Source organism: Berghia stephanieae, chromosome 2 (genome assembly GCF_034508935.2).
Source record: "Berghia stephanieae isolate SIO BIC M18660-M18661 chromosome 2, UCSD_Bste_1.3, whole genome shotgun sequence".
NCBI lineage: Eukaryota > Metazoa > Mollusca > Gastropoda > Nudibranchia > Aeolidiidae > Berghia > Berghia stephanieae.
The window spans coordinates 32,590,591-32,605,235 of NC_088361.1; the positions used below are offsets into that span (position 1 = coordinate 32,590,591).

At 37.4% G+C, this 14,645-nt stretch overlaps 1 protein-coding gene across 1 annotated transcript; it reads left to right on the forward strand.

Annotated features, from left to right (window-relative positions):
- The first annotated feature begins 620 nt into the window (after window positions 1-620).
- Window positions 621-14,436, forward strand: LOC144964731 (uncharacterized). The gene is made up of 2 exons (XM_078899284.1): window positions 621-748; window positions 7,698-14,436. The coding sequence occupies exon 2, from the start codon at window positions 7,731-7,733 to the stop codon at window positions 13,077-13,079; it is 5,349 nt and encodes a 1,782-aa protein (XP_078755410.1). The 5' UTR covers window positions 621-748; window positions 7,698-7,730; the 3' UTR covers window positions 13,080-14,436.
- Window positions 14,437-14,645: the final 209 nt, after the last annotated feature.

Below are 14,645 nucleotides of genomic sequence, written 5' to 3' on the forward strand. Positions count from 1 at the left end.
TCCGAAAATAGCTGCTATCTTGTTGACGCTATGACGTATCCTAGTAATTATCTCAGTCTAAGCTTGTGGAGTCCTGTCTCAGCATGTGACTAAAACTTGATCAAACTTAGTCCGAAGGTGCGGTGATTTTAGTCTGGATCTTGCTTAGTCAGCTTACATGAAATCCGATTTTTCAAGTCCTTGACTAAAGTCAGAGATAGTCAGAGACTAAGCGCTAGTCCACGTTCATGAAAACGGCCACTGGTTGTTGATTTATTTAGTTATGTATTTATGTCTTTATTATTATTTGTTGTTGTCTGAAGAAGGATTTTGAGCCCGAGACGTTCCGTGTTTGGTATTTTGTTCTTTTTGAAGCTGTTACTGTTACATTCATTTTTGTTTATTACTTTTTACAGCCCACCTCTTCTCAAGTCACTACACGTATCTATGTGTGTTCAGTACATAGGTGTAGGGAATACACTGTTCCTACCAAATTATTAAATTTACATGTTCATGTGAAATTTAGCAGGAAAAATGAGAATGTTTGGCATTTTTTTCAATTTTCAAACCATTTTACATTTTCTCTTTGACTTATTTGGCGTTTTTTGAAAAAAATATTCTGGCATTTATCAACTACTTTCGCTTTCACTCTCAGTCAATTTTCATAGAATGGAGACAAGCCAAAGAAAGTTTTGTATATTGAAATTGAATGAGTGTGGAGAAAGGTTTTCTTTTGATATTTCGAGAAATTATTGCATGGTGATTTAAGGTAGAAAATAATTTTCACTCTTTAGATCAGTTACTTTTCTGATTTTCAGTGGAATTGGAATTCTGTTCACTTCTTATTCACTTCTGCTCGCTGATGAATGATCCGGTCACTCCGTCGCCGTAACCATGTTTTATCTCTATCTTTATACTTAAAACATACATAAATAGACCTAGGTATTAGTTAATTAACATCAAATCTGAAACTATTAATAATTATGATGAATTTTTAACTGTTTATGAAACTTTTTCACTTTTGTAAGTGTAAGTTACAGAGTAACTCGCGTCCGTAACTCATCAGCTAGCCAACCATTCGGAGAAATACCTAGAGTTCAAGTTTATTTTCCTGAGCGTTCAGAGAAATAGAGCCGGCCTTATTTGTGGGATACCTGAGTACCCAAATATCAGTATTCGATTACGTTATTTCAAGAATAAAAAGAATCACTTCGATTCCAAAATGGCTGACTATTGTTGACGTTTTCTACTTAACAAATTATCATTAGCAATCTACAATACACTACAAATGGCGACGAGCATCTAGAACCCAGATAAGTGCAATAACGTTTACATGTATTTTCATTCTACCAAGCCATAAAACTATAATCTATTGACAGACTACTACCAACTATTGAGCTTGCATTCTCCAGTCTTGTACGTGTACATACCAACATGCCAAGACCCGACACCTTCAACGAAGGACTAGAGTCCTTCACAAACTATAAAGAAAGACTGGATGCGTTTTTTGTTGCAAACGACATTACCGAACAGAAACAAACGCAACTCTGCTATCATCCATCGGGGCTAAAACGTACAACACACTACGATGTTTGACGTCACCCGACCTTCCCTTTAGTAAAAGTTACGAAGAACTTTGCAAACTGCTGTCCAACCATTACTGCCCCCTCCACTTGAGATAGTTGAAAGATTCAAGTTTCATAAACGCAGTCAAGCGATGGACGAATCTCTTCCTGATTTTTTAGCATCCATAAAACGGTTGGCTGAACACTGCAAATTCGGAGACAATTTAAAAATGTCTCTGCGTGACAGATTTGTTTGCGGAATACGCGATGAAACCATACAAAAGAGACTCTTGCAAGAGCCAAATCTCACTTTAGAATCTGCAAAAGCTTTGGCACTTGCAATGGAAACTGCCCAGCGAGATGCAGCGGAAATCCACACAACAACATCCGGCAAATCAACAGCTGATCTCGACATTATAAAAACAAATCAGCCTTTACCTACTAACAGAAGACATAACTCACAAACATACCCACCGTGCCAATCATGTGGGAAAAATAACCACAGGAGAGCCGACTGCTACCTCCGTGATGCAGTGTGTAAGTCATGCAACAAACAAGGACACATTCAGAGAGTGTGTCAGGCCAGGAAGGGCAGCCAACAACAGAGGAGAGGAGGAGACAGAACCTCACAATCCCGACAAGTTCACGAGCTAGATGAAGACAATGTTTCCGAAGATAATTTTACACTGGAAATGTTTCACATGGAAGGAAACACACCAAAAATAAAGGTAGACTTGCAAATCAATAATATTCCTACAAAAATGGAAGTTGACACAGGATCTGCTGTTTCAGTGATGACGAAGAGGGACTTCACAAAAACATTCAAAACCTTCCCAAATTTGGAAAAGACAGCTGTTCGTCTGAAAACATACACAGGTGAAACCATTATTCCACTGGGAAAAATTTCAGTTCATGTAGAACTCAACAATCAGAAGAAAATACTTCCACTCCTTATACTTGACAAAGGCAGCAATCCTATTTTGGGAAGAAACTGGTTGGCCGCTATAAAACTGAACTGGCAGAGCATACATCAGATGACGACACCTAAAGATAGATTCAATACAGAAAAATTGAAAGCTCAGTTTCAAGATATATTTTCAGATGGAATTGGAAAAATAAAAGGAATAGAGGCAACACTTCATCTAAAAGAGGGAGCCCTTCCCAAATTCCACAAAGCCAGACCTGTGCCGTACGCCTTAAAACAAAAAGTTGAGAAAGAACTAGACAACTTAGAAGAACAAGGGATAATCACAAAAATTGCAACCTCGGATTGGGCCACACCCATCGTACTCGTATTGAAAAGCAATGGAACAGTGAGAATATGTGGTGACTTCAAGGTAACAGTCAACCCAGCACTTAACACAGAGCAATACACAATGCCAAAAATGGAAGACATGTTAGCTACTTTGGAACAAGGTCAAACATTCTCTAAAATTGATCTGAGACAAGCATACCTTCAGCTCCCTTTAGACAGCGTGTCACAAAAGTAACAACAATCAACACGTCAAAAGGACTGTATTCCTTCAACCGTTTAGCGTTTGGTATTTCTTCGTCACCAGCAATTTGGCAAAAGACAATAGACACAATCCTCCAGGGAACACCCGGAGTTCAATGCAACCAAGATGACATGATAGTCACAGGGAAAACAAACGATGAACACTGGCAAAATCTGCTACTAGTCCTAGCTAGACTTCAAGAGTATGGACTGAAGGTCAATCTTGAAAAATGCCAATTCTTCCAAGACGAAGTTATCTTTTGCGGTGTCAAAATAACCAAAAATGGCTTGCACAAAACCGAAAACAAGGTCAAGGCCATCATCGACGCACCACAGCCAACAAACAAAACACAACTCAGATCATTCCTCGGGCTTGTAAATTATTACCACAAGTGGCTGGAAAATGTAGCTCAAATTGCGAAGCCACTGTACAATCTTCTACAGGATAACACAAAATTTGAATGGTCAACTGAAGCTGATCATGCTTTCATTCAAATAAAAACAATGATCGCTTCGGACAAAGTCCTCATGCGCTACGACCCCGATCGACCATTGCGACTCGCCTGTGACGCTTCACCATACGGCATCGGCTGCGTTCTCTCGCACATCACACCAGAAGGCGACGAAAGACCTATTGCATACGCCTCAAGAACCCTCAATAAGGCAGAACAGAATTACTCCCAACTAGACAGAGAAGCTCTAGCTATCACATGGGGTGTTAAAAAGTTCTTCAATTATGTATGTGGCAGGCACTTTACACTAATCACTGACCATCAGCCACTCAAATACATCTTCTCGCCCACAAAACCAGTCCCTGCAATGTCTGCAGCCAGACAACAGAGATATGCAATTTTCCTTTCAGCCTTCGACTACTCAATCGAATACAGGAACTCCAAGTCAAACGCTAATGCAGACGGATTTTCACGATTGCCTTTACCCACCACAAACTCAAGTCAAGAGGCCGATTCAGCAGATGAACTATTCTATACAGAAGTAATAGAGTCCTTACCAGTCAACGCAGCAAACGTTGCCAAAGAATCACGCCACGACAAAACACTGTCACAAGTCATACATTACGTCCAAACTGACAGATGGCCAAACACAGTCAACGAAGAACTGAAACCTTACTTCAACAAACAAAACGAACTGTCAGTGCAACAAAACTGTCTCTTTTGGGGATATAGACTCATCCCTCCACAAAAACTGCATGCAAAAATCTTAAGTGTTCTTCATGAAGGACACATTGGTATAGTCAAAATGAAAAACTTGGCTAGGGGATACTTCTGGTGGCCTGCTATTGACAAACAAATCGAGGCAACTACAAAAGGCTGCCCTGGTTGTGCTTCAGTTCAACCTGATCCACCGAAAGCTCCTCTTCACCCATGGCACTGGCCCGACAAGCCATGGCAAAGAATTCAAATAGACTTCGCGGGACCATTCATGGGATTAATGTTTCTAGTGGTCGTCGACGCCCATTCCAAATGGGCCGAAATAATACCGACATCCAACGCCACATCCATTTCAACAATCAATATATTGAGCAATCTTTTTGCAAGATTTGGTTTACCTGAACAGCTCGTATCTGACAACGGTGTGCAGTTCACATCCAATGAATTCAAATCCTTCACAAAGGTCAATGGAATCAAGCACACCCTTAGCACACCCTACCACCCAGCAACCAACGGGCTGGCTGAGCGAATGGTCCAAACTTTCAAACAAGCTATGAAAGCTTCAAAAGATGAGAAGGGTACCATCCATACCAAACTGGCAAGATTCCTGTTTGCTTATAGGAATGCACCACACACCACAACAAACGAGAGCCCAGCATCACTTATGTTTGGCAGACATCTGCGAACTCACCTAGACATCATTCGACCAAGCATTCATACAAGAGTATCTTCATGTCAAGACCGTCAGCTTCGTACTCACTCTTCTGCCAACACCAGGAACTTCGACAACGGAGACAACGTCCTGGTCCGAGACTACCGCGGACACCAACGATGGCAACACGGCGTAATACATGCCCAAACGGGAACACGCACCTTTGAAGTCAAAACAGCTCCCGGAGCCATATGGAGACGACACTCCGACCAAATTGTTCACACAAACGCCCTGCAATCACAAGCAAACCAGCACCGGCACCACTATTGGACATCGTCCCAAACTTCAGAACGACAGAGATACCAACCATGGTTCAAACAACCCCAGCGAATGACCGAGATCCAAATTCTACGCGGTCACAGGTCGAGGTCCCGCCCTCACCACATAGAGAATTCTCAAATTCTCTAAGTCTCTCTGACAACATGTCACAGAGAACGCAATCTCAAAACAATCACAACACTACAAGTGCACCTTACACTACGAGAAGTGGTCGCAACGTGAGAAAACCAAACAAATTCACACTGTAGGCAGGGCCATTTATAAGCCTTAAGCTTCGACTATAATATTGGAAGAAATATTTGTGACGTTGCGACCACAAACATAAAAACACTTTGCATCTACACAGCCGCACGAAGTAGACACTAGTTAAGACTATTAGAGTCCATTACTGTGTTTTCTTTTATCATTATGAACTGTTGACCACTTCAACTAGTTTAGTACTACACAGAAGAAACACTTTTTCTTACTCATCATTGATATATGAGATAATTTTTTTTTTTCCCTCGTATGCAAACATTATTTTATTTTTTTTTCTCATTTACTTAATTAATCATTTAAGCTGTATAAAACAAATGTAAGAATGAATGAACCATTATGTAAACCAAAACGAGCGAAAGTATAATAGCTCATTTTTTTTTTACATCATCTAATTTTTTTTTAAGGGGGAGATTGTGGGATACCTGAGTACCCAAATATCAGTATTCGATTACGTTATTTCAAGAATAAAAAGAATCACTTCGATTCCAAAATGGCTGACTATTGTTGACGTTTTCTACTTAACAAATTATCATTAGCAATCTACAATACACTACATTATTATTATTAATATTATTCCTTTTATTTTCATGTCATTTGAATTTTATTTCACAAAATATATATAGAGCTATATGAAGTTGATCATAATTATACTTGAAATATTTTATATATATATATATATATATATATATATATATATATATATATATATATATATATATATATATATATATATATATATATACGCAAGTTCATATATTGGGAATGAAACATTGCAACAGATTTGGTCATGGGTATATTAAAAAAAAGTTGAGCAGTGTTATTCCTGAGAAAACAAGAGTATATGTTTGTAGAGACATCAACTTCGCTAAGACTAATTCATTTAATGCCTGTAATTTTATCAATATTGCTCATCATCCTATAACTATGTGCTAACATTTCATTATGCTTTGTGAATAAGAGAAGCAGTGATTTTGCCTTTTACATTTATGGTCAGGGTTTGATTAAATTCTGACCTCTTACATCAAGAGAACAGTAACAGCTTCAACTTAAACACTTATTTGAAAGAAATACAGTCTTCAGAAGGGCTACTGATTAACCATTGATCAGAATCATTAATTCTTGATGATAATCTCATTGATGATTTGTTTTTAAAATCCTTGTTTTTAGTCTCTATGATTAATTCTTTGATGCTGAGGATTGGTAAAATAGCATATAAGATTAATCTAAGGCATACCTGCCTACTTGAAAATTTAAAAATTCGTAATTTCTAGGAGATAGAAATTGTAGTCGTTTCAGTTAATTCTAAAAATCAACAATTTGCACTCACAAGGATTAAATGATTCTTCAAAATCCTTAAAATGATATAGTCTGGCATCAACTTTTATTTTCATTGTTTTAATGACTTAGAGATGCTCATGAAGTCCTGAAATTTGAGACAAAATTTATTTATTTGATAATTCTACAAATTTTTCATAGTTGTAGGTCGGTCTGCTCCAAGGTATTTCAGGTATCGCTCCCTGTATTACAGCTAATGGTGGTTAGTGCACAGGGTATGAGTAAGATTTTAAAAAGTTTGCGCAGATGAACTCAGTGTTCCTAAGTAAATCCAATCATTCCCTTTTGTTTGAAATCCTGTGCCTGCCTCCAAACGAGTTTCTGGGTGACTGGGTGGTCTCGGATAAGACATCTTTTGAATATTTTGCTACTGAATCTATTCCAACTGCTGGTATTCTTTATCTTAATTCTTAGGCCGATATAGCACTCAGAATCTGCTGTCTTTAAACTGTCCTTTTATATTCCTCTCCCCTGATGCTTATATATGACTATTTGTCTCACAATTATTTTTTTTCAAATTGAATGAACAAATTACTCTGAGGTCTACAATGATTCCCTCTTTGAACAGTGGTGGGAACCTGATATAATAGGGTTGGTAGGACCAGGGCAAAATCCCTCTCATGGCTGATTTAGATGGGGCGGGGGTCCTTATGGCTCACTGGTATGGCACTGGTCTTGCTATGAGTAAAGAACCTTTTCCAACTATCATCATCTGCAGCAGAATTCAAACTTTTTACGTAAAGGTCAGAATCCAAATGTCATTTCACTTGACCACAAAGCCATACAATAGCAGTAGTTGTAATATTAGTGTTTATAGTGGTAGCACCATCTTTTTTTTCTTTGAACCTCTTGATTGACCTGAAAACTAAAATTTTCTGTTCATGTTTGATTAATTATATCCACAGATCATGTCTACATTGATGAAATTCTGACGCAAAATGAACAAAGTACTCCAAAAAGCAGCACAAGCTGGGGACTACAAAGTGATAAAAAAAAGTCTCCTTTCAGAAAGGGGAAAAAATAACTTCAATCTGAATGACGATGAAAGATGGAAACATGTTCTCTTTGTTGCCTGTCAAAATGACCACCAAAACATTGTTTCCTTGCTCCTTCGATATGGTATGGATATTAACAGTTGTGATTGCAGTAAAAAAACAGCCTTCATGAGTGCATCTGAAAATGGTAGCAATAAAACTGTCAAGTTGCTGATAACATCAAGGAGAGGTCGCATTGATTTCAATGCCAGTGATGTTGAAGGGAGAACAGCATTGATGTTTTCTTGTCAGAATGGACATTTGAGTACTGTGAAGCTAATTACAAGGTTTGTCTCTGATATCAATGCAAAAGACATTAAAGGTAGAAATGCTTTAATGTATGGATGTCACAATGTAGGTATTTGTTCCTGTTTGATTAGTCACTGTATTTATATTGATGCCCGTGATCATGAAGGACAGACAGCATTGATGTATGCATCTCAGTGCGGATTTGCAGAAACTGTTGAATACTTAATACATTATGATGCATGTGTTGATTCTAAAGATAAATTGGGTAACACAGCTCTTATCCATGCATCAAAGAATGGACACCTGAATTGTGTTTCCCACCTGATAGAGAGACCAATTGACTTTGACATTAAAGGGGAAGGTGGAAAGACAGCTCTAATGCATGCAGTTTTGCTAGAGGATGATGATATCGCTGACATACTCTTAGATTATAGTAATTTCACAATTACAGACAATGATGGTAAGAGTGCTTTAATGCATGCATGTTTAAAAGATTCACTGAGTTTTGTGGATCAATTAATGGAGTTTTGTATGCATATTAATTATTCCTTTGAAAGCAATATCTGGTATGATGCCCTGATCTACTGTTGCAAATATGATAAATACCAGATTGTGGAACTCTTCATAGAGAATGGGCTTAACCTCGATTATTTCCACAACAATGAACATATGAATCAGCCGTTGATGGTAGCTTGTGAGTCGGGTTCTAGCAAGGTTGTGAGAGTAATGTTGAATCATGGTGTGAGAACAGATATCAATTATAATAATGATAAAGTCCATATCAATGCTTACAATATAAACGGTTTCACTGCACTGATGTTTGCTGTAAGAGAAAACCATTTTCATATTGTGAAGATGCTGACAAAGTTTGCAGTAAATGTTCATGCAAAGGATCGAAACGGGAAAACACCTCTCATGTATGCATGTGAAAATAAAAGTGTCAAGATTGTCCATCACTTGCTCACATTGACATCTGTGAATGTTGATATTGACGCTCAGGATCATTATCTTCATAAAACTGCCCTAATGTATGCTTGTGATGATAATAACAAGAAAAACGTGGAAATTACAACCCTGCTTATTAAATTTGGTGCTAACGTAAACATGTTTGACAAAAAGGGTGAAAATGTTTTAATGCAGGCATGTAGGGATGGATCCGACAAGATTGTAGATTTGTTATTGAAATGTGATATCAATATCAATCAACGCAGTAATTCTGGAAAAAGTGCTCTTATGTTGGCATCTAAACATGGTCATGAAATTATTATCCAAATCTTGTTGAATTACTGCAGTGGCATTAACGTTAATCTTGCTGATAACAAACAACGTACAGCTTTAATGTTTGCAGCTATGAAACGTGAGGAAAAAATTGTGGACTTGTTAATTAGACATCATGCTGATATCCATGCCAAAGATGAGGAAGATTTCACAGCTTTTCTGTATGCCTTTCGTTCTATAATCATTGATTCAAGGATTTCTGAAGATTGGCAGAAAGGAAATGATAGGATTTTGTCTTTGTTTATGAAGGCAGGCGTTAAAATAAGGAGTAAATGCGTTTCCAGTAATGCTCTTTTGATTTTTGCATCTGAGATTGGAAATGAAATGCTGGTTGATTTGTTAATGAATTATGACGATGTAGAAATCAATACTTGTAATGTGGACAGACAGACAGCATTGATTCTTGCCAGTAAAAATGGACATGATGGAGTTGTCAAACTGTTGATGAAAAGGGGAGATCTAAATATTAATGAATTTGATGATGATGAGAAAACAGCATTGATACATGCCAGTGCTAACGGACATGACAGGGTTGTGAGTTTGCTAGTCAAAAAAGATGATCTTGATATTAATGCGTGTGATGATGAAAAGAAGACAGCTTTAATACATGCCAGCCAGGGGGGGTTTGACAAGATTGTAAGTTTGTTGATATGTCAAGATGGTATTGAGATGGGCCTACAAGATGATTCAGAGAAAACTGCTCTGATCTGCTCCTGTGAGAATGGACACTTCCATGTTGCAAAAATACTCATTAATCATGATGCTGCTTATCAGCCTTATGACTTGGATGATAAAACAGCCCTCATATATGCTTTAGAGCAAGGAAATAGAGAGATTGTTGACCTTATCATGACAAAGTGTTCTGATGTTAATTCTATTCATTGTGATGAAAAATTTGCCCTAGTGAATGCATGCCGTGTTGGTCGCGAAGATATTGTAAAAAACCTTTTAGATAAGAGTATTGATGGTTGTTTGGATGCTGATATTTGGTATATTGATGATTATGCCACACCTCTGATCCTTGCAAGCAAAATCGGTCATTTAAATATTGTCAATCTTATACTCCAAAAATGTGACTATGATTTGGATTCTGGGGATATGTCCAATAAGACTGCACTGATTCATGCTTGCCAAGAAGGTCATGGAGAGATTGTGGATGTGTTAATAACAAATGATGCTAATGTTTGTGTTAAGGACAAGGCTGGTAAGACTGCTTTTGATTATGCCTGGGAGAAAGGACATGATGATATAGTCTGTATGTTGCTACAATCTGGCGTTGATGTTGATTCTCTACTTGTTAATATGGAACAAAATGATAAGATTGAAACTCCTTTAATGTATGCATGCAGAAGAGGAAATGAAAAACTGTTAGATAGTCTGTTAAATCTCTCTGTCAATGTAAATGTTCCAGATAGGTTTGGAAAAACAGCTTTGGTACAGACCTGTGAGAGAGGATATGCAGCAAGTTTTTCAATTGTGAAAAGATTACTATTGCAGCAGGACATTGATGTGAATACTAGAGATGAAAGTGGCAAGACTGCGCTGATGAATGCTTGTGACAAGGGTTTTGAAAGAGTTGTTTGGTTACTAGCTAGTCATGGAGCTGATCCAAATGTCAAGTCTTATGATGGGGAGAAGACTGCATTGATATATCTATGTGACAAGAGATATGACCAGCATCGTATTGTAAATTGCTTGATTCAAGCCTCTGATATCGTTGAATTAGATGCTCAAGACCAGATTGGTAAAACTGCCTTAATGTATGCCATTGAAAATGGTAACAAACTTACTGCAAGGCTTTTAATTAGACATCGCGTGAATTTGGATTTGTATGATTGTGATCAGAAATCTGCTCTTCTGTATGCATGTGAAAAAGGATACAATGACATAGTGACTCTTCTCAAGAAATATGCTGTAAATCTAAATGCATGTGATTGTATTGGCAGGGATGCTCTCATGTATTCATGTCAAAATGGCCATGAAAGTATCGTGAAATTGTTGACAAGGTACAAAAGTGTAAATATCAATGCGCAAGATCACCAAGGACTTAGTGCTTTGATGTATGCTTGCAAGGCAGGCCATCATAAGTTAGTCAGGAAACTTATTAATGATAAATGTGTGAATGTTAATGCATGTGACATCCAACAGCAAACAGCTTTAATCCATGCTTGCTTCAGTGGGCATGAAGACTGTGTGAAGCTTTTAATAGCTAACGGGGCTGGTATAGAATTGCCTGACATTTTTGAGAATACAGCCTTGTTCTATGCCTGTTCAAAAGGTCATGAAAATATTGTTGAACTTTTATTACGAAATGGTATGCAGAGCGATGCATACTCACAATGCAGTTGGATACGGATAGCAACCTTCCATTCATGTGTCTCAGGTTTTGACAAAATTGTTGACCTGTTGGTTAAAAGTGGTGTTGATATTAATTCTTGTGATAAATCCGGTAAAAGTTTATTGATGCTTGCCTGTGAATTTGGACACTTAAGGGTTGTTAAAGTTTTAGTAAAATATTTCAAGTTAGAAATAGCTGCAAAAGATCAGCAAGGATTAACTGCTTTAATGTATGCCTGCATTTATAATCGAGAAGACATTGTAGCATTGCTATTAAACTACTCAATGAATGTAAATGCTGTTGATAGCAAAGGTCAAACTGCATTGATATACGCATGTGAAAGATGGCACACTAACATTGTTAGGCTTTTGTTGGCTTCTTTTGCAAATGTCAATGTTCAAGATAATCTCGGGCGTACAGCTTTCTGGTACTGTTGCCCATATTGGCACATTTCTACCCTTAATTGGCTTTGTGGATCTTCAAAAGCAGGGAATAACAAGGACGGCTCCAAGGAAATAACCGACAATCCCACTTTTGAAGCTATGAAGTCGATTAAAGATGGTTTCAAAGCTGACATTGTGTTTCTTTTGGTAAAACATGGTCTTCACTATGATGCTTTACCAAAATGTGGAGAAACTGCTATGATGCATGTTGCAAAATATGACAGCTTGATGAATTTCTCACGGTACCTCGACCTTTTGCTAATTTGTAGGGCAAATTCTGATATATTTAACAAAGAATTTGGCACTGTGTTTTCCTGTGCTTTGGAGGGATGTGGTGAAAGCATGAAAATTCTTATTCAAAGTGGACAGCTCCTTTCACCTGAAGGAAATTTGAAGGATGTGCACAGGAATGCAGTAAACAAAAGTACAAAAGTGAAATTTTCTCCTCTCTATGTTGCATTGAGGAGAGGGTTTTTTGATTGGGAATGGTGTCCAGAAAGTTCTATTACAAACATTGGCCTCGCTGCTTTAGAGATGGGATATTCCCCCATGGCTGTCAAGAGTGGTTCTCAATCCAGTCTTTTGATTTCTCCAATACTTCAAGCTTGTTTAGATCAAGATCAGACGGCTTTCAGAATGTTTTTTGAAAACCTGTATTTCTTTCAAGAAGACTATGTTGCTTTGTGTAATAATCCAAATTTGAGAGCTCTTTCTAGTTTTGAAAATATCCTTGGTCACCAACCTCTGACCCTGGAATCTTTGAGCCTCCTCAGTGTGTCAAAGGCTATTTCCCAAACTGGCCATGCGACCAAATGGGCCAAGAGAATAGACGCACTGGAAATTCCAGAGTTGTTGAAGAGCAAGTTAAAGTTTGAGGACTGCGATAGGGAATTATTGCGATCACGTCTGAAATCTCAAATGCCAGTTCATTTACATAATTGGTGAAAATTATTGATGTTGAGTGATATTTCCTCTCTAAGGGTATGAGATGTTATCTATGATAAGCCTTACTCCTTTCTTTGTTTGTTTGTTGTTTTTTGTTTTGGTTTGTTTTTGCTTTTGAAAAATAATTTCATTAATTTCAGTTTTATGCGTTTTAGTGGGCGGCAGACAACAGGCCACCTAACACAAATTTAGAGTGAGTTTTTATTGTTTGTTATTTTTTTCTTTTCAAATAACTCTTATCATTATCTTACACATACACACACGCTCTCTCTCTCTCTCTCTCTCTCTCTCTCTCTCTCTCTCTCTCTCTCTCTCTCTCTCTTTCTTTCTCTCTCTCACACACACACACACACACACTCTCTCTCTCCCTCTCTCTCACACACACACACCCTCACACACATACACATACTACTTCATTCTTGGTCACAAACACTAACACAATGCAAAGTCACATCCTTTTTTATGCACGTGCAAGTTTATTCATTTGTTTGGGATTGAAAGATTGAGTTTGTAAAGAGCAAAAATTGATTTTACAAACGGAGCAAAGTATTAAGTATTAGGAATGTAGAAAATAGATCCATACCCAAAAGTAAAGTGGAGTCCCCTACGATGTACAACTCATTGTATATATGAAGACAAAATAAATACAAATGATATAACTTGTTACACTTCTCCCATAGTGGGCAAGGAGGTACATGCTGTGTCTTCTATCCCCCCATATCCTTTTTTCCAATTGTTTCCTGTCGTTGTCTTGGAATTTGATTACTTAGTTTTGTCCTGACCCTGGCCGGAGTTCCTTGGCTGGGAGGGAAACAGTCGAATGTATAGTTTTACTTTTGGGAGATGATATTTTTTTACTTGTAAATCATCTCTCTGTTATGCATTGTATTATGTTTAGTTTACATATTGTATTATATGATTTGTAAACATTTGATTGAGTGTACTCCTCTTAGTTGGGACCTTTGCTTGTGTCTGGATGAGACTTTTAGGTGATCTCAAACTAAGTACTTTGACGGTGTGTTCTTGGAATCTACATCTATTCCCTATTTGATCCAATTCCCCTTTGTCTCACCTTTTCTTTTGTGCTTTAATTGTAATTCTAGAACTTTTTACTATCCCATTTTCTTCCTTTTTGCTGGCGCTGATATGACCTTGATGTGTTGCAAGCGCCGTAAAACCCTTAAAAACAACAAACAATAAAACAACTTGTTACACTTAAAGAGAATTTATATTGACCCAAAAAAAAACAACAAACAAAAACAAAACAAACCCCAACAAAAGACAACAAAAACACAAAACAAGAAAAAAACAACGAAAGCAAAATTTAAAAAAAACAAAAACAAAAAAAAAAAATTAATCAATCTTTGTGGCTGACGACCCATAAAGACAAATGCGTGGCAGACTGAGAAAACCCGGAAAGATGCGCAAATTTCATAAATTGGGTTATGTATGCAGTGGTGTTGACAATATCTTTCTGATCATTTACCACTTTAAATTTTCTTTCTATGTCTATTTGAACTCGAGTTATGCTTTTTTTTCTGAATAAATTTTGTTGCTATGGGAAAC